General features: G+C 39.8%; 4 protein-coding genes across 4 annotated transcripts; all 4 read right to left on the reverse strand.

The window, feature by feature from the left end:
- On the reverse strand, positions 1 to 5,629 carry LOC111240244 (protocadherin beta-18-like). The gene is made up of 5 exons (XM_022770208.1): positions 3,278 to 5,629; positions 2,528 to 2,663; positions 2,246 to 2,368; positions 375 to 1,111; positions 1 to 9 (listed from the first exon to the last, which is right to left on the reverse strand). The coding sequence occupies exons 1-5, from the start codon at positions 5,627 to 5,629 to the stop codon at positions 1 to 3; spliced, it is 3,357 nt and encodes a 1,118-aa protein (XP_022625929.1).
- Positions 5,630 to 6,813: 1,184 nt separating this feature from the next.
- On the reverse strand, positions 6,814 to 9,273 carry LOC111240238 (protocadherin gamma-A11-like). The gene has a single exon (XM_022770201.1). The coding sequence runs from the start codon at positions 9,181 to 9,183 to the stop codon at positions 6,814 to 6,816; it is 2,370 nt and encodes a 789-aa protein (XP_022625922.1). The 5' UTR covers positions 9,184 to 9,273.
- Positions 9,274 to 9,679: 406 nt separating this feature from the next.
- LOC111240245 (protocadherin beta-15-like) lies at positions 9,680 to 15,969 on the reverse strand. The gene is made up of 3 exons (XM_022770209.1): positions 13,618 to 15,969; positions 9,885 to 10,640; positions 9,680 to 9,691 (listed from the first exon to the last, which is right to left on the reverse strand). The coding sequence occupies exons 1-3, from the start codon at positions 15,967 to 15,969 to the stop codon at positions 9,680 to 9,682; spliced, it is 3,120 nt and encodes a 1,039-aa protein (XP_022625930.1).
- A 922-nt stretch (positions 15,970 to 16,891) lies between these two features.
- LOC111240246 (protocadherin alpha-3-like) lies at positions 16,892 to 19,246 on the reverse strand. Its single transcript, XM_022770210.1, has one exon. It carries the CDS (start codon positions 19,232 to 19,234, stop codon positions 16,892 to 16,894), a length of 2,343 nt encoding a protein of 780 aa, XP_022625931.1. The 5' UTR covers positions 19,235 to 19,246.
- Between the last annotated feature and the right edge of the window lie 852 nt (positions 19,247 to 20,098).

Below are 20,098 nucleotides of genomic sequence, written 5' to 3' on the forward strand. Positions count from 1 at the left end.
CTACTGGGACTGTAATTCACAAAATACAAAAACAGTCACGGTGACAAAAACAGTCACCGATTTGTATCCAACAGCTTATTCAGAGTCTGCCAGCGAAATGTTGTCTAACCAGACTGAACGTAGTAGGGGCGGACTGTGTATCCTACTCTGAGACGCTATTAGGCGTTAGAATGATAAGGTACTGCCACCTTGTGAATATGTGTGATGGTGCATTTATTACCTTAAACTGGTCAATACTAAAAATCATACGTCGTATTGCTTTGAGTGAGGAGGTTTCTCTTGTTGGTTAAGTTTAAATCCAATTTCAGTACAATTGCCAAAGACAAAAGTGATCCTTAATATAGTATAAATAGCAAATTTAAATATTTACTCACCTCCTCAGATGTTCTCCTCCTGTCAGGGAGCACTAGTGTATTCGCATGGCTGCCCGGGACTATAGTAGATCCTATACTCATTCTGGGTCCAACTAACATGTACCGTTTGTCTCCAGATCTGTACTGGATGCTGTGACACAGCGTCCCATCATAGTTAGTCTCTTGTAGATATTTAGAAGTATAGTCTGTGGATTTTGAGCACTGCATTGCAATCAGCACGATGATACTGATGAGAAAAAGTGCTGAAACTGAGCCCAAAGTTATCATCAGGTAAAAAGTCACATTATTATCCTCATCTGCTTTTGCTGAACTTTTAACATCAGAAGCTGCAAAAGCCTCTTTGGGCTCCACAAGTTTGACAATCACAGTAGCTGTTGCTGAGAGTGAAACGTTGCCATTGTCTTTGACCAGTATGACCAGTTTATGCTCAGCCTCGTCTGTCTCTGTGAATGAGCGAAGTGTTCTGATCTGTCCTGTATAGCGGTCCAAACCAAAGAGACTGTGGTCAGTAACTTCCTGCAGTGAAAACAGTAACCAGCCGTTATATCCTATATCAGCGTCATAGGCTCTGACTTTAGTCACCAAGTGTCCTGCGTTCACATTGCGGGGAATCTCCTCCACACCTTCAGCAGAACCGTTAGAGCTGAGTGGATACAGGATGACTGGAGTGTTGTCGTTCTGATCCAGAATGAACACGTTCACTGTGACGTTGCTGCTTAGTGACGGAGTTCCAGAATCTGAGGCAACAACGTGGAATTGGAAAGTTTTCAGTGTTTCAAAGTCAAAAATTTTTAGCGCCATAATGTCTCCATTATCAGAGTTTATGTTTAAATTGAATGAATTTATTTTAGTATTTTCTTTTCCATCTCTCAGCATATGATATAAGATACGAGAATTATCGCCCTCGTCATGGTCTGATGCCCTCACAGAAAACAGTGAAGCTCCTGGAGAGTTGTTCTCTGTAACATAATATGTGTAAGGGCTCGCTGAAAACTCTGGACTGTTGTCATTCACATCTGATATAACAATAGTAATGCTTTTTTCAGAAGACAACGATGGTACACCTGCATCTTTCGCAACAATTGTAACATCATATATGGATTGCTTCTCTCTATCCAAAGGCGATTTCGTGACTATAGAATACATGTTATCCTGCGTTGAAGGCGATAATGTGAAAGGGACATCCTCATTAAATGAGCAAATAACTTTCCCGTTAAGACCAGAGTCTTTATCAAAGACACTGATTAATGCCACAGTGGTTCCCAGTCTTGCATCCTCTGGTATTGCCCTTGAAAATGACGTAACCTCTATCTGCGGGGTGTTATCATTCAAATCAACAATGTTCACAGACACACTTTTATCTGTCCTTAAAGGAGCGGATCCTTTATCAGACGCCTGTATATCAATCTCATAACTTTCCTCTGATTCAAAGTCTATCAGATCTTGAACAATGATTTCACCTGTATTTGAATCTACACGAAACAGTTCACGTATTCTGCTATTCACATTTTTTCCTAACGAATAGATAATCTCACCATTGGATCCTTCGTCTAAATCAGAGGCATTAACTTGTATAATTGTTGTGCCAATTGGAGCATTTTCTTCTAAACGCACTGAGTACGTGTCTTCGTTGAAAACAGGCATATTATCATTAACATCTAAAACGTCAACAAACAGCTGAGTTGTTCCAGATTTACTTGGTTTGCCTCCATCAATAGCTGTGAGAAGCAATTTATGGCTTTTCTTTGTTTCCCTATCTAGCGTCTTCAGTAAAACTAATATTGGTATTTTCCCATCTTTTCCACGTTCTTTGACTTCTAAACGAAAATGATCATTAGGACTGAGTTTATATTCCTGGACTGACAACTGACTAACATCTGGGTCGTGTGCTGCTTGCAGGTGTAGGCGCAAACCTGGTAAAACTGATTCTGAAATTTCGAGCCGCGACTCTTTCGTGGAGAAGCTGGGAGAATGGTCGTTCACATCCAGCACCTCTACGGTCACATAATGAATTTCAAGAGGGTTTTCGAGCACAGTTTTTAGGTTGATGAAGCACACACTGCTCCGTTCACAGACCTTCTCTCTGTCAATTATTCGGTCCACATACAATATCCCATCATTCTGGTTTACATGAAAAAATGACTCTGTTGAACCCTCAACAATACGACATCCTCGCTCTTTCAGAGCGTTCATCTCTAATCCCAAATCCTTGGCTATATTCCCAACAACAGTTCCTTCTTTAACTTCCTCGGCGATGGAATATCTGATCTGCGCCGAAGCTCTGCTCCACTGCAAAATTAATAAAACAATGAAAGCAATCCCCCGCCATTGCTCTCTCGATGCTCCATGTCTTTTCTGCTCCATAACGAGCAGATAAAAATTAATCCCAATAATTCAGAATAACGACTCCGTGATACAATGAAAAAATAGATGCGCCTAAAATATCATAAACAGTCTGCAGCGTTTTATCCAAATCGCAGATGCCTAATATTCGCTGTGAGTGTAAAGGATGCATCCAGTTATAAAATGTGAAAACCCATCCCACAAAGGGGAGGACCCTTATCTGTAACAAAAGGCTTCTCTTCAAACACTTTTCTGCTCACATACTGACACCAAGTGATCACTTTCCAGTTAGTTTGTTCCTCCACAAATATGACAGATTTTGAAATAATACTGGTGATTTCACCAAGATGCATACACAGTGTAAAAACTATATATTGTGGCTTTATAACACAATCAAACAAAGGTCAAAGCAGTTTCAGCACAATGGATAGCGACATTGTGACTCAGACTCGAGCCATTCCCCCAAAATAGACATCTCTACCTCACAAAAAGAAAAAAAAGGGTATTTGCTATTAATACCCTAAAAAAGCCAATTAAGCCGTTAAAATAAACCACCTTACCTCTTCAGATGTTCTCCTCCTGTCAGGGAGCACTAGTGTATTTGCATGGCTTCCCGGAACTATAGTAGATCCTATACTCATTCTGGGTCCAACTAGCATGTACCGTTTGTCTCCAGATCTGTACTGGATGCTGTGACACAGTGTCCCATCATAATTAGTCTCTTGTAGATATTTAGAAGTATAGTCTGTGGATTTTGAGCACTGCATTGCAATCAGCACGATGACACTGATGAGAAAAAGTGCTGAAACTGAGCCCAAAGTTATCATCAGGTAAAAAGTCACATTATTATCCTCATCTGCTTTTGCTGAACTTTTAACATCAGAAGCTGCAAAAGCCTCTTTGGGCTCCACAAGTTTGACAATCACAGTAGCTGTTGCTGAGAGTGAAACGTTGCCATTGTCTTTGACAAGTATGACCAGTTTATGCTCAGCCTCGTCCGTCTCTGTGAATGAGCGAAGTGTTCTGATCTGTCCTGTATAGCGGTCCAAACCAAAGAGACTGTGGTCAGTAACTTCCTGCAGTGAAAACAGTAACCAGCCGTTATATCCTATATCAGCGTCATAGGCTCTGACTTTAGTCACCAAGTGTCCTGCGTTCACATTGCGGGGAATCTCCTCCACACCTTCAGCAGAACCGTTGGAGCTGAGTGGATAAAGGATGACTGGAGCGTTGTCGTTCTGATCCAGAATGAACACGTTCACTGTGACGTTGCTGCTTAGTGACGGAGTTCCAGAATCTGACGCAACAACGTGGAAGTGGAAAGTTTTCACTGTTTCAAAGTCAAAACTCTTTAGTGCTGAAATCTGTCCATTATCTGAATTAATGTTTAGGAAAGATGGCGTTAAATCATTTTCACTCCCTCCTCTAAGAATGTGATATGTAACCGCTGCATTTTCATTAATATCGTTGTCTGTTGCGCTTATAGAGAATATGGACTTTCCGGCAACGTTATTTTCTACCAGGTAAAAATGTATTGGACTTTGGTCGAAATGTGGACTGTTGTCATTTACATCTGATATCTGAATGTTCAGCGTTTTAAATGTAGATAAAGGAGGTTCACCGCAGTCGGTGGCTTTTATTGTTATTTCATACTGTTGCACCTGCTCTCGATCCAAGAATTCCTTAGTAACAATTGAATAGATATTTTCCTTATATGAGGGCTTTAATTCAAAAGGGACATCATCGATTATGTGTAAAATAACTTTTCCATTAACACCAGAATCTTTATCCTTCACACTAATAAGTGAAATAACTGTGCCAGGCTTTGAACCTTCAGACACTTTATTTGACAGTGATGTTACTTCTATTTCCGGTAGATTATCATTTATGTCTTTAATCTTTATAATGACTCTACACCTTCCTGTTAATGGAGGCTGTCCTTTATCAGATGCTTGAACTTCTAGTTTATAAATCTCAGATTCCTCAAAATCCAATGACCCTTTCAATTTAACTTGTCCACTTAAACTATCCAATTCAAATATCTCGTAGACTTTACGTGCCAGTGTTTTGCTGAGACTGTACTCTATTTCACCATTACTACCTTCGTCTGGATCTGTTGCATTCACTTTTGTAACCACAACGCCAACTGACATGTTTTCTTCAATTTCAGTTTGGTAAGTATCCTGACTAAATATTGGACGGTTGTCATTACTATCAAGAACGATAATCGAAACATTCAGTGTGCCTGATCTTGGAGGTTTACCTCCATCAACTACCGTAACAAATAACAAGTGTTTATCCTTTTGTTCTCTGTCCAACGACTTCTTCAGCACTAAAAATGGTATTTTATCTTCATCACTTTGACTAATATCTATTTCAAAATGATCATTTGATGTTAATATGTATGTGCGGATAGAGTTCATTCCAGCATCCGGATCATGGGCCGCATGTAGTTCGTATCGTGTTCCCGGAGATGACAGTTCTCCTATTTCAAAAGTCTGCACCTTTTCGGGAAAACTAGGCGAGTGATCATTAACATCAGTGATTTCTATAACAACATGGTGCATTTCCAAAGGATTTTCAACGAGGATTTTTAGCTCCATTAAACACGCACCAATACCGTGACAGAGGTCCTCCCTGTCGATTTTCTTACTAACCTGTAAAGCACCACTGTCGGGGTTTACCTCAAAAAATGTCTCCTTAGATCCAGACACAACACGGAAACGTCGATCAGCCAAAGAAGTTTTTTCCAGACCAAGATCCTTGGCAACATTTCCAACAACAGTTCCTTCTTTCACCTCCTCTGGAATAGAGTACCTCAATTCTGCCACAGCCTGCTCTCCGAAAAACACCAACAAACACACATGAAAAGCAAACCAACAGTAGTCCCGCGATGGTCTTTTGCTCTCCATCGTTATCCAACGACATAAACAGGCAGGAGCCTTTCCCTTGGATGATCAGTTCTTTGTATCCGAACACCACACTGTCTTATCTGACGGCGGTTCTCACATCAAATGCATGATCTGCTGTGAGGTACAAACAAAAGCTTTGTTAGGGGAGGGACGACCTCCTTTATGTCGTCGTTGATGTTACAGTGACACCAGGAGGACAATATTCCATATTATTCTAACCCGTTTAAAAGTTAATTCCTTTTGCAGAGTACTATGTTTTGTCAGCAAACTTACTAGGAGAGATGAAGATAAAAGTGGAGAAACAGTTTTATCTATATACTTAAAGCTGTTTGAAGTAGCAGTATTTTATTTCCATGATCTAAACAGCTAAGTCGCTATATTGTTGTCCAAATTAAGTGCTCTGAAGAAGTATTCGTTTTTACCATGTTTTTATGACATTACATTACCTCTATTTTTACTGGCAACAGTGAAGCCGCTGAATTTCAGCATCTTGGACAGCAGTGGTGCTGCTTCACACAACCGATCACCTTAACCAAGGAGCTCTGTGGTAAACTATCAAGCCCGCTGTAAGATACTCAAGCAATTACGTAGCAAGTGTAGGTAGAACGTGGAATTAGGTAGGAAATGTAATTGGCTATGTTCTTTTGTGGCCATTTGTGGAAGAAGGTAGGTACATTTTCCTAGACTTAATTTTATTCTTTATTTTGAAATAGGAGACAATTGATTATATACCAACCATTAATTACACTCTACTATTAGTTTATAAGATAAGTCTTATTCTTTATATATATAAAATTTTATAATTTTTCTGGCAATCATAATCGCCATGAGAATATATAAATTCTTACAGGAAAGATAAACCATATGGCTAAGCAATATCAGAAAGGGAAATTATGGCTGATCAAGACGATTAGCATACTAACAACTCTTGTCATGGACACAGCCGAACAACACTAATTTGTGACAACAGAACAATAACACGGGCAAAAGAAAATGAAATATTGTGACAAAGGTCCAGAAAAAGAAAGTCACACTCCGTCCACATATTATGATGTTCGTAAGTGTTTTTTTTTTAATTCTGCAGTTGATGTTCGAGTTTATGAAAAGGTTTTGGACATATGGTAGTCCAACTTTGTCCACCACCACAGACAAAAGTGTTTGCTCGTAAACAAAGCACAGCATTTTTAAAGTCTTACCTCTATAGATGTTCTTCTCCTGTCAGGCATCACCAGGGTATTTGCATGACTTCCAGGGACTATAGTAGATCCTATACTCATTCTGGGTCCAACTAACATGTAGCGTTTGTCTCCAGATCTGTACTGAATGCTGTGACACAGTGTTCCATCATAATTAGTCTCTTGTAGATATTTAGAAGTATAGTCCGTGGATTTTGAGCACTGCATTGCAATCAGCACGATGATACTGATGAGAAAAAGTGCTGAAACTGAGCCCAAAGTTATCATCAGGTAAAAAGTCACATTATTATCCTCATCTGCTTTTGCTGAACTTTTCACATCAGAATCTGCAAAAGCCTCTTTGGGCTCCACAAGTTTGACAATCACAGTAGCTGTTGCTGAGAGTGAAACGTTGCCATTGTCTTTGACCAGTATGACCAGTTTATGCTCAGCCTCGTCTGTCTCTGTGAATGAGCGAAGTGTTCTGATCTGTCCTGTATAGCGGTCCAAACCAAAGAGACTGTGGTCAGTAACTTCCTGCAGTGAAAACAGTAACCAGCCGTTATATCCTATATCAGCGTCATAGGCTCTGACTTTAGTCACCAAGTGTCCTGCGTTCACGTTGCGGGGAATCTCCTCCACACCTTCAGCAGAACCGTTAGAGCTCAGTGGATAAAGGATGACTGGAGCGTTGTCGTTCTGATCCAGAATGAACACGTTCACTGTCACGTTGCTGCTTAGTGACGGAGTTCCAGAATCTGACGCAACAACGTGGAATTTGAAAGTTTTCAATGTTTCAAAGTCAAAACTTTTCAGCGCCAAAATGTCTCCATTTTCAGAGTTTATGTTTAGAAATGAGGTCACTTTACTATCTTCGTTTCCTTCTCTGAGGATATTATAGGATAGGAGAGCATTAGCTCCTTCATCACAATCAGAGGCGATTAAAGAAAATACCGACACTCCTGGAGGATTATTTTCAGTAACATAAAAATTATATCGTCTCATCGAAAATTCTGGACTGTTGTCGTTTACATCGGATACAGCAACTCTTAATGTTTTTTCAGATGTTAAGGCTGGTTCACCTGCATCTTTCGCTATTACTGTAACATCATAAATTGATTTGTTTTCCCTGTCGAGCTGTGTCTTTGTCACTACAGCGTACATGTTGTCTTGTATTGAAGGCGTCAGTGTGAAAGGAACATCGCCTTTTACAAAGCTGATAACTTTTCCGTTCACTCCAGAATCCAGATCGGTGATACTAAGAAGTGCTACCGTGGTTCCTGGTCTAGAATCCTCTGATATTTTGTTAGACAGCGACGTTACGTCAATTACAGGTGCATTGTCATTTATGTCTTTAATATTTACAGACACGCTTTTATCAGTTCTAAATGGAACAGCACCGCTGTCAGATGCTTGAATATCTATCTCATAACTGTCATCCACTTCATGGTCTAATTGTCCTTTCACAGTTATTTCACCTGTGGTCGGGTCGACATCAAACAGTTTGCGCACCTTGCTATTTACATTACCAAATGAATAGCTAACTTCTCCGTTTAATCCTTCGTCTAAATCTGTGGCGTTTACTCGTATGACTATTGTGCCTAGGGGTGAATTCTCATTTATCTCTGCAGAATAGACATCTTTTATAAAAACTGGAGCATTGTCATTCACATCTAAAACATCTATTAATATCTCCATGGTCCCTGATTTCGGGGGTTTCCCCCCATCCTGAGCTGTAAGCAGTAGTGTATGGCTGCTAAATGCTTCTCTGTCTAATGGGCTTTGTAATTGTAAAATAGGCACTTTGCCATCTTTCCCGCGATCTTTCACTTCCAAACGAAAATTATTATTCGGACTTAGTTTATACTGTTGAATGGAATTAACGCCGCCATCGGGATCGAGAGCAGCATGCAGCTGAAATCTTGTTCCCGGTAAAGTGGACTCTGAAATCTCTAGCCTTTTGTTGTTCTCTGGGAAAGAGGGCGAATGGTCATTTACGTCTAAAACCTCTACTGCAACATAATGGATCTCGAGTGGGTTCTCTAGCACACTTTTAACGTTTATCAAACACACAACGGTCCGCTGGCATATTTCCTCTCGGTCAATTTTACGATTTACGTATAAAATCCCGTCATTTTGGTTTACCTGGAAAAGGGGTTCAGTGGAGCCAGAAACAATGCGAAATCCCCTTGCTTTTAATATATTTGGATCAATCCCCAAGTCCTTTGCTATATTCCCAACAGCAGTTCCTTCCTTGATCTCTTCTGATATAGTATATCGTATCTGTCCCAAGGCCGTGCCTAAAATCAAAGTAAAAGCCAATGCGAAGGTAAGCCATTTTCTGCCTTGTCGCCAGGAGTGCTGTCCGCTTTGTTCCATTGTCTGATGTCAGTGGATAAATTCAGCAAATATCAAGTGATGTAAATATTGTTTACATATCCACTAACTGAAGAAAGAAGCTACCTCTTACGTTCGGTTACTATGGAGGAGAAAATCGTTAAAATAAACACTATCGGAGGATAATGCTGCTCTCTTGAATGCTTCAGAGGCAGTCTCACAGACCCACATATAGTGAACTGCGTGATGCGTATTCCTTGTTGTTTAGTGCCACCATGCGATTCAATTAAAAAAAAATGTTTTGTTCGCCCTCCTATAATCTCATCACCAAACACTGTATATGAAGAGGTGATTCACTGGTCATCTCACATGACAATATGTTATTAAGACTCACGCATTAGAAACACTTAATTACAACTTGTGTGTATTTCTTTTGTTCACTTTATAGGAGGGATTCATTCCATTGTCATATTTAAGCATGAAATGCAACAATTCCAGCAAAAACAGTTTATAAAAAATATTGACCATCAAGCTCCCATTACATAGCCAGCTAGGAGAAATGCAAAATAATCAATATTGACACTTAATGTTGAAATCATGTTAAACCACTTAAAATGTATTACTTGTATAAATAATAATCTTTCATGGCACTGGATATTTGATATGTGGATATGAATGTAAATGAGATTGTGTAATCGTAACTGCAAAACAGCGTGAGTGATAGCATTTAAACATGATCTTACCTCTTCAGATGTTCTCCTCCTGTCAGGGAGCACTAGTGTGTTTGCATGACTGCCCGGGACTATAGTAGATCCTATACTCATTCTGGGTCCAACTAACATGTACCGTTTGTCTCCAGATCTGTACTGGATGCTGTGACACAGTGTCCCATCATAATTAGTCTCTTGTAGATATTTAGAAGTATAGTCTGTGGATTTTGAGCACTGCATTGCAATCAGCACGATGACACTGATGAGAAAAAGTGCTGAAACTGAGCCCAAAGTTATCATCAGGTAAAAAGTCACATTATTTTCCTCATCTGCTTTTGCTGAACTTTTCACATCAGAAGCTGCAAAAGCCTCTTTGGGCTCCACAAGTTTGACAATCACAGTAGCTGTTGCTGAGAGTGAAACGTTGCCATTGTCTTTGACCAGTATGACCAGTTTATGCTCAGCCTCGTCTGTCTCTGTGAATGAGCGAAGTGTTCTGATCTGTCCTGTATAGCGGTCCAAACCAAAGAGACTGTGGTCAGTAACTTCCTGCAGTGAAAACAGTAACCAGCCGTTATATCCTATATCAGCGTCATAGGCTCTGACTTTAGTCACCAAGTGTCCTGCGTTCACGTTGCGGGGAATCTCCTCCACACCTTCAGCAGAACCGTTGGAGCTGAGTGGATACAGGATGACTGGAGCGTTGTCGTTCTGATCCAGAATGAACACGTTCACAGTGACGTTGCTGCTTAGTGACGGAGTTCCAGAATCTGACGCAACAACGTGGAACTGGAAAGTTTTCAGTGTTTCAAAGTCAAAACTTTTTAGGGATGAAATGTGTCCATTGTCAGGATTTATATTAAGGAAAGACCTTATGTCATTTTGAGTCCCTTCTCTTATAATATGGTAAGAAACTGCTGCATTGTCATTCAAGTCACTGTCTGTTGCGCTTACAGAGAATATTGACTTTCCGGCAACATTATTTTCTGCAAGATAAACTTCTAAAATGGTTTGTTCGAAATTTGGACTGTTGTCATTTACGTCTGATATCTGAATGTTCAGAGTTTTAAAGGTAGATAAGGGAGGCTCACCACAGTCGGTAGCTTTTATTAATATTTCGTACTGTGGCACCTGCTCTCGATCCAAAAAATCTTTAGTAACAACTGAATACGTGTTCTCTTTATAGGACGGCTTTAATTCAAAAGGCACGTCATTGACAATGTGTGAAATAGTTTTTCCATTCACACCGGAGTCTTTATCTCGCACACTAAGAAGTGAAATAGCTGTGCCAGGCTTTGAGTCTTCAGACACTGTATTTGACAGTGATGTAACTTCTATTTCCGGCAGATTATCGTTGACATCTTTTATTTTTACAATGACCCTACACTCACCTGTCAGTGGAGGTGTTCCTTTATCTGATGCCTCAACGTCCAGTTCATATAAGTCGTTTTCTTCATAGTCCACTACTCCTTTTACCCTAATTTCTCCAGTTAATTTGTCCAGTACAAAAATATCATAGACTTCACGCCTTAAGGTTTTTCCAAAGCTGTATTCAATTTGTCCATTCGTGTCTTCATCTGGATCCGTGGCATTCATTCTAAATACAAAAGTGCCAACTAGAACGTTTTCTTGTAGTTCAGTTTGGTAAATCTCCTGACTAAATATCGGACGATTGTCATTACTGTCAAGAACAATAATGGAAACATTCAGTGTGCCTGTTCTTGGAGGTTTGCCTCCATCAACTGCTGTGACAAGTAGCGCGTGTTTGTTCTTTTGTTCTCTGTCTAATGACTTCTTAAGGACTAAAAATGGTATTTTACCCGCATCACTTTGACGGATATTTACTTCAAAATGTTCATTTGACGTTAAAGTGTATGTACGAATGGAGTTAATTCCAGCATCAGGGTCGCGAGCAGTGTGCAACTGAAATCGCTTTCCTGGCAACGTATGTTCTGCTATTTCAAATGTCTGTTCCTTTTCAGGAAAAGCGGGAGAGTGATCATTTACATCAGTAATTTCTACAACTACATAGTGCATTTCCAAAGGGTTTTCAACAAGGATTTTCAGCTCCATTAGACAGGCACCGCTGCCTTGACAGAGCTCTTCTCTGTCAATTTGATTATGGACGTACAACGCCCCATTATGCTGGTTTACCTCAAAAATAGCGTCTTTACTTCCAGCTACAACACGGAACCGTCGATCAATCAGAGAAGTGATGTCAAGCCCAAGGTCCTTCGCAACGTTTCCAACAACAGTTCCGTCTTTCACCTCCTCTGGAACAGAGTACCTAATCTGAGCAAAAACTTGATTTCCGAAAATCAGCAGTAGAGCTCCACAAAAAGCAAAGCAAGAGCAGTTCCTTGTTGGAGTTTTTGTATCCGATCCCATTCTTATATAACAATACATTGACATCCAAGAGCCTATTAATGCGATAAACAATTATTTATGTCAGTCCGCCGACTCTGGCATTTTTACAGAACACAGACGTGATTTCATCGGCTGGCCTGCTTGATTGAAGTGCTTCCTTTGCTCTAGTAAGACGACAAACAAAAGGTTCATGAGGGGAGGGATAAAGTCGTTTACCGATTTAATAGTGACACCCAGAGGTTAGTGCTGCAAACTGATTTTATCACATTTTTAAAATGTTACTTCAGCAGTGACAACAGAAACTGAGGTGTGACGGGCCTTGACAAACCAACAAAATTTCAGCATTTTAACATTGTTCTAGCTTCTCTCTCTTTCTCTCTGCCTATTCTATATGATTTGAAGCTACCAAACGGTTTGTTGATTTAACATCGCTTTACTGGCTTGACCTGTTCATGTCTTTCAGTACCATGGACAGCAATCACAAGCAATCTCCCTCTAATAACAAAAGTAGTTAAAACAGTTTTAAAACAAGTAAGTCAAAACTTCTCAGTTCATCACATCTTTTTAACATCGAAAACATCTTCAACATCTGCACCATGGACAGCAATCACAAGTAGTCACACTCACAATAACAAACGTAGTTCACTACTAAAACAACAAAGCCATACATTCTGCTCAAAACAGAAACACTGCAACTTCTTCCAACTTTTTAGTCAATAATAGGTCAGAAGTTGGAATGTTTTGGGATCCAACTGTCAAAAAAAAATCACTGCCCTACAGTCCTAAATACAGACTATAATTACTCTGATTTGCAGCGAATCTTTATTTTCACAACCGCAAACAATGGACACAATCAGATACTGTCCATGAAGACCGTCCTCTTTACAAAGGATGAGCTCTTTTATGCTTATCACATTTGTAAGTATTCATCAAGGCTGAGTGTGCATGTGCACAACCAACACACAGTGCAGAGTGGCTATTGTAGACAGAGTTATCTATTCATGTCCAACATTTTGCTTGTTCGACCCTCCATTTTTACATGTTTTACTATGCAACCAAGCACTTTGCATGATAAATAAGACAATAAAAGATAAAATAAACTCAAGCAGTCCTATTAGAATACATAGGAGAAAGCAACACATTTTGTAAGACTTTAGAAACAAGATGAAAAGAAAACTTCGAGCACAACACAAAGAAAAAACCTGTATGCTTGTAATATTATTGTATATAACTTTGTCCAAATGATAAGCATTAAACTTCTAATCAGACTTGTGAAGTGGTAGAGATCATGTTGAGTTGTTTGGTATTGTTCTGTGAACTAGGGGCTTTAGAAGGATAAAGAAATGGAAGCATGATGCGTATAACCATGCTATATATCATATAGTTTTCAAGCTCTTACCTCTCCAGATGTTCTCCTGTCAGGGAGCACAAGTGTATTTGCATGACTGCCCGGGACTATAGTAGATCCTATACTCATTCTGGGTCCAACTAACATGTACCGTTTGTCTCCAGATCTGTACTGGATGCTGTGACACAGTGTCCCGCCATAGTTAGTCTCTTGTAGATATTTAGAAGTATAGTCTGTGGATTTTGAGCACTGCATTGCAATCAGCACGATGATACTGATGAGAAAAAGTGCTGAAACTGAGCCCAAAGTTATCATCAGGTAAAAAGTCACATTATTATCTTCATCCGCTTTTGCTGAACTTTTCACATCAGAAGCTGCAAAAGCCTCTTTGGGCTCCACAAGTTTGACAATCACAGTAGCTGTTGCTGAGAGAGAAACGTTCCCATTGTCTTTGACCAGTATGACCAGTTTATGCTCAGCCTCGTCTGTCTCTGTGAATGAGCGAAGTGTTCTGATCTGTCCTGTATAGCGGTCCAAACCAAAGAGACTGTGGTCAGTAACTTCCTGCAGTGAAAACAGTAACCAGCCGTTATATCCTATATCAGCGTCATAGGCTCTGACTTTAGTCACCAAGTGTCCTGCGTTCACGTTGCGGGGAATCTCCTCCACACCTTCAGCTGAACCGTTAGAGCTGAGTGGATACAGGATGACTGGAACGTTGTCGTTCTGATCCAGAATGAACACGTTCACAGTGACGTTGCTGCTTAGTGACGGAGTTCCAGAATCTGACGCAACAACGTGGAATTGGAAAGTTTTCAGTGTTTCAAAGTCAAAACTTTTTAGTGCAATTATGTGTCCATTACTGGGATTTACATCGAGAAAAGACAGAATTTCATTCTGATTATCTCCTCTGACAATATCGTAAGAGATAACTGCGTTGTCGTCCACATCTTTGTCCGTTGCACTTACAGAGAACAGTGACTTTCCAGCAATGTTATTTTCTGAAATGTAAAATTGTAATGGATTTAGGGAGAATTGTGGACTGTTGTCATTTATGTCCGATATTTCAATACTCAGGGTTTTATAAGTAGACAAAGGAGGCTCACCACAGTCTATGGCTTTTATTGTTATTTCATAATGTGACACCTCCTCTCGATCCAAAAACCACTTAGTAACCACTGAATATATATGTTCCTTATAGGAGGGTTTTAATTCGAACGGCATGTCTGAGGTAATGCTTGAAATTATTTTTCCATTGACTCCGGAGTCTTTATCTATTACACTGAGGAGTGAAATAACTGTTCCAGGCTTTGAGCCTTCAGACACTGTATCTGACAATGATGTGACTTCTATTTCCGGCGGATTATCATTGATGTCTTTTATTTTTATAATGACCCTACACTCACCTTTCAATGGAGGTGTTCCTTTATCTGATGCTTCAACATCGAGTTTGTAGATGTCGTTTTCTTCATAGTCTACCACTCCTTTTACTCTAATCTCTCCGGTTAATTTGTTCAATTCGAAAAGGTCATATACTCTTCTCCTTAAGGTTTTTGCAAGGTTGTATTCAATATCCCCGTTCGCGCCTTCATCTGGATCAGTTGCATTCATTAGAAATATTGATGTGCCAATTGGAACATTTTCCTGTATGGTAATTTGGTAAATATCCTGAATAAATGTTGGACGGTTGTCGTTAATATCAAGAACTTCAATGGAAACATTTAGTGTTCCTGATTTTTGAGGCTTTCCGCCATCAACTGCTGTAACCAGTAGTGAATGTTTGTACTTTTGTTCTCTGTCTAATGGCTTCTTCAGCACTAAGAATGGTATTTTTTCCTCATCGCTTTGACGGATATCTATTTCAAAGTGATCGTTTGACGTTAAAGTGTATGTACGAATAGAGTTAATTCCAGCATCGGGGTCACGAGCAGTGTGCAGCTGAAATCGCCTTCCTGGCAATATATGTTCGGCTATTTCAAATGTCTGTTCCTTTTCAGGAAAAGCGGGAGAGTGATCATTTACATCAGTAATTTCTACAACTACATAGTGCATTTCCAAAGGGTTTTCAACAAGGATTTTCAGCTCCATTAGACAGGCACCGCTGCCTTGACAGAGCTCCTCTCTGTCGATATTCTTATGGACATGTAGGGCTCCATTGGCCTGGTTTACCTCAAAGAAGGCGTCCTTAGTTCTTGAAACAACACGGAACCGTCGATCAATCAAAGAAGTGATGTCAAGCCCAAGATCCTTTGCAATATTTCCAACAATAGTTCCGTCGTTAACCTCCTCTGGAACAGAGTACCTGATCTGAGCAAAAGTCTGATTCCCGAAAAACATTAGAAGGACCAAATAAAAAGCCAACCAGGAGCTTTCCATCATTTGAATTTTTCTATCGGTCTCCATGGTTATCCAACAACATATACACAGGCAGGAGCCTTTTAATGCGATAAACAATTATTTATGTCCAACCCGCTGAACATAGCATATTTGTAAAACGCAAAGCGTCCATCCGCCGGTGTGCTTCGTTCGAATGCCTTCTTTGCTTTAGTCAGTAGGAAACAAAAGCCTTGTAAGGGGAGGGACAAAGGCGTCCTTGGTTTAGCGATGTAATGGTGACACCCAGAGGTAATTGCTGAGGGTAAACCTGACGAGATGTGCTTTTCAGTTTTCTAAAAAAAAGTCCCCGGAAAACTAACTAAAAACAAAACAATTCCAACATAATTTATTTTTATAATTGTTATCAATTACCTATTTCTCTCTTCATCTCCCTGAAAAATCAAACAGACTGATGCTTTGCACTTTTATAGAGGCTCATTTATCGCCAATATTCACTTTTGTTACTGGGTTGTGGAAGCAACACTGTTCAATATGTTTTTGGTTTTTTACCATTGCTTATCTGACATGTTCGTGTCTGTAAGCATCATGTACAGACATCACGAGTAGTCGCTCCCTCTAATAGCAAAAGTAGTCCTGTGTTAAAACAACTAAGTCAGAATATTCAGTTCTTTAAAATTTCCAAACTTTTTAGTCAATTGGTTAGGAGGTGGAGAGTTGTGAACAGACTATAATTAATCTATTTTGCTGAGTATATTTACTTGCCCTGTACTGTCGATCACTCTATATGATGAATACGACGATAAAATTAAAAAGAAACTCAAACAAGCCCATTAAAGTTTGGCACAAGTAGCAAGACGTAAAGTACTAGTGAAAACCTTTGACTGGTACAGAATGCCTTTTTTTAGTTTGTTGTGAGTTACATTGAGCACAGTCCTCTGTGCAAAATGATTTAGAAACATGAAAAACAACCATATTGAATAAGAATGTTCTATGGTCTTACCTCTCCAGATGCTCCTCTCCTGTCAGGGAGCACTAGTGTATTTGCATGGCTGCCCGGGACTATAGTAGATCCAATACTCATTCTGGGTCCAACTAACATGTACCGTTTGTCTCCAGATCTGTACTGAATGCTGTGACACAGTGTCCCATCATAATTAGTCTCTTGTAGATATTTAGAAGTATACTCTGTGGATTTTGAGCACTGCATTGCAATCAGCACGATGATACTGATGAGAAAAAGTGCTGAAACTGAGCCCAAAGTTATCATCAGGTAAAGTGTCACATTATTATCTTCATCTGCTTTTGCTGAACTTTTCACATCAGAAGCTGCAAAAGCCTCTTTGGGCTCCACAAGTTTGACAATCACAGTAGCTGTTGCTGAGAGTGAAACGTTCCCATTGTCTTTGACAAGTATGATCAGTTTATGCTCAGCCTCGTCTGTCTCTGTGAATGAGCGAAGTGTTCTGATCTGTCCTGTATAGCGGTCCAAACCAAAGAGACTGTGGTCAGTAATTTCCTGCAGTGAAAACAGTAACCAGCCGTTATATCCTATATCAGCGTCATAGGCTCTTACTTTAGTCACCAAGTGTCCTGCGTTCACGTTGCGGGGAATCTCCTCCACACCTTCAGCAGAGCCGTTAGAGCTGACTGGATACAGGATGACTGGAGCGTTGTCGTTCTGGTCCAGAATGAACACGTTCACTGTGACGTTGCTACTTAGTGACGGAGTTCCAGAATCTGACGCAACAACTTTGAACCGGAAAGTTTTCAGAGTTTCAAAGTCAAAACTTCTCAAGGCTGAAATGTGTCCGTTCTCAGAATTTATATTCAGAAAAGATGCCATATCATTATGACCGCTTTCCCCTCTAATTATACTATAGGACACTGCAGCATTTTCGTTTAAGTCTTTATCAAATGCGTTCACAGAAAATATTGATGTGCCAGGAGCATTGTTTTCAATTAAATATAACTCCAGGGGACTGTGTGAGAACTCTGGGATGTTATCATTGACATCTGACACCTGAATACTCAAAGTTTTGAATGTGGAAAGAGGAGGCTCTCCACAGTCGGTAGCTGTTATTGAAATGTCATAATATGACACCGTTTCCCTGTCCAATATTTCTTTTGTCACCAATGAATACATATTTTCTTTAAATGACGGTTTTAATTCAAATGGTACATTCTCCGTCAGACTGCATATGACTTTACCATTCAGGCCCGAATCAACATCTGTAACACTGATAAGAGAAATCACGGTCCCATGTTTAGAATCTTCTGGGACCATGTTGGATATTGATGTCACTTCTATTTCAGGTTTATTGTCATTGATATCTTGAATTTTTAACAAGACTCTACAGTCCGTTGTCATCGGCGGCTGACCTTTGTCAGAGGCTTGGACGTCTAACTTGAAAACATCAGCTGTCTCATAGTCAATTTGTCCCTTAACTCGAATTTCGCCTGTATTTCTGTCTAGGCTGAACAGCTCCAACACCTTGGAATTCATGTCACCCCCGAAGGCATACTCTACGTCCCCATTAGTTCCTTCGTCCAGATCAGTTGCTTGCACTTTTATTACAATTGTATCTAAAGCAACATTTTCTTGTAACATCACAGAATAAACCTCTTTCGAAAAAGTAGGTCTGTTGTCATTGATGTCAAGAACCTTTATTGTAATATTAAGATTTGCAGATTTTGGTGGTGTCCCTCCATCTATTGCAGTTAAAATCAGGCTATGGTTTGTTTTCTGCTCTCTGTCCAAGTGTCTCTGTAACATTAAGAAAGGAATTTTATCCTCTCCCCTATCTCTAATTTCTAAATGAAAATTATCATTTTGACTAAGTTTATAGCGCTGTATGGAATTTATTCCAACATCGGGATCACGTGCGCCTGGTAACTGAAACCGTGCTCCTGGTAACGTCGTTTCTGCTATTTCAATTACCTTTTCTTTCTCTGCAAAACTCGGTACGTGGTCGTTAGCATCCGTTATTTCCACTGTGACATAGTGGATTTCAAGTGGATTTTCAACAACGATTTTCACATCTATTAAACAGGCTCCATTTCTATCGCACAGCTGTTCCCGGTCGAGATTCCTATGAACATACAAAAGCCCATTGTTCGGGTTTACCTCAAATAGCGGGTCCTGAGCTCCAGAAACAATGCGAAATCGCCTGTTTATCAAGGTACTGACATCCAGGCCCAAATCTTTGGCAACATTTCCAATAATAGCTCCCACTTTAATTTCCTCTAGAGTCGAGTATTTTATTTGAGCGAAGACCAGCTCACCAAAGCAAAACAGCAGAGAGAAAAGCAGAGGACTCGACCAAGACATCATTCTGCGTCTTTGTCCTTTGTCTCCTTAGGTGTAATCATTTAAAATGGCATCCACATATATCCTCCTTTTAAAACACCTCCAGTTGTCCTCAGACCATATTTCAGAAAACCACGTTCGCATGGGGAAGGGTAGAGATCAAATACCGAAAAGATGGCATTCTTTGTGGTCATGCCAGAAAATAATACTCTTTCAGAGGGGCAGAGTCTATTTTGCCTGTAGCCTCAGCAATTCCCTACTGTAACACTGACACCCAGTGGACCACCCAGTGCTAAAATTTGTTAGAAACGAGAAAAAACATAATTAACACAATTCCACTGAACTGAAACCTCTCAAGTATGATGTGTAGTCTCGCGAAACCTCATATTGGCTACTTTGAAAAAAAAACAACGTTCAGCACCATGGACAACGCAAAAGCTGCTGTGTTATAATGGTGACAAAACTGAGTTAACTACCTTTTAAAGTGTCAATAATAAAATCAAACATGACTCTCTTCTCTAGTCTAGATAAAAAAAAAAATAATAAAAATCACCCCAAAGTGAGCAAAACCTCCACGACCAGACTTCAGCATCGTGGAAAGCGGCACAGAATTCTCTTTTGCTGGAAAAGGACTGGACTAAAACACCTAAAATTATTTTACAGTTTATAGAAAGGGAAAATGTTGAAAAATGTTAAGACTGTGACTGCAACACATAAGTGTTTATCTCTTTCCTAAAAAACAGATACTATGTTTTCAAAACTAATAAGCTGATTCAGTCTCCAGATCTGTACTGGATAATGTGACACAGTATCCCATCATAATTGGTATCTTGTAGCTATGTAGAAGTATAGTCAGTGGATATTGAGAGCTCTATTGCAATCAACATG

The sequence above is a fragment of the Seriola dumerili genome, unplaced genomic scaffold (genome assembly GCF_002260705.1).
Source record: "Seriola dumerili isolate Sdu_G_001 unplaced genomic scaffold, Sdu_1.0 BDQW01025465.1, whole genome shotgun sequence".
In the NCBI taxonomy this organism is placed as follows: Eukaryota; Metazoa; Chordata; class Actinopteri; order Carangiformes; family Carangidae; genus Seriola; species Seriola dumerili.

Coding starts and splice junctions, on each gene's coding strand:
- LOC111240244 (XM_022770208.1), bottom strand. CDS start 5,629: ATGGAGAGCAAAAGACCATCGCGGGACTACTGTTGGTTTGCTTTTCAT. Junction 2,664..3,277: donor GGAGGAGAACATCTGAAGAG/GTAAGGTGGTTT, acceptor TTAATTTTGCAG/TGGAGCAGAGCTTCGGCGCA. Junction 1,112..2,245: donor AGCACACGACCCAGATGTTA/GTCAGTTGTCAG, acceptor TTGTTGCCTCAG/ATTCTGGAACTCCGTCACTA.
- LOC111240238 (XM_022770201.1), bottom strand. CDS start 9,183: ATGGAACAAAGCGGACAGCACTCCTGGCGACAAGGCAGAAAATGGCTT.
- LOC111240245 (XM_022770209.1), bottom strand. CDS start 15,969: ATGGAGACCGATAGAAAAATTCAAATGATGGAAAGCTCCTGGTTGGCT. Junction 10,641..13,617: donor ACAGGAGAACATCTGGAGAG/GTAAGAGCTTGA, acceptor AAAACTTTCCAG/TTCCACGTTGTTGCGTCAGA.
- LOC111240246 (XM_022770210.1), bottom strand. CDS start 19,234: ATGATGTCTTGGTCGAGTCCTCTGCTTTTCTCTCTGCTGTTTTGCTTT.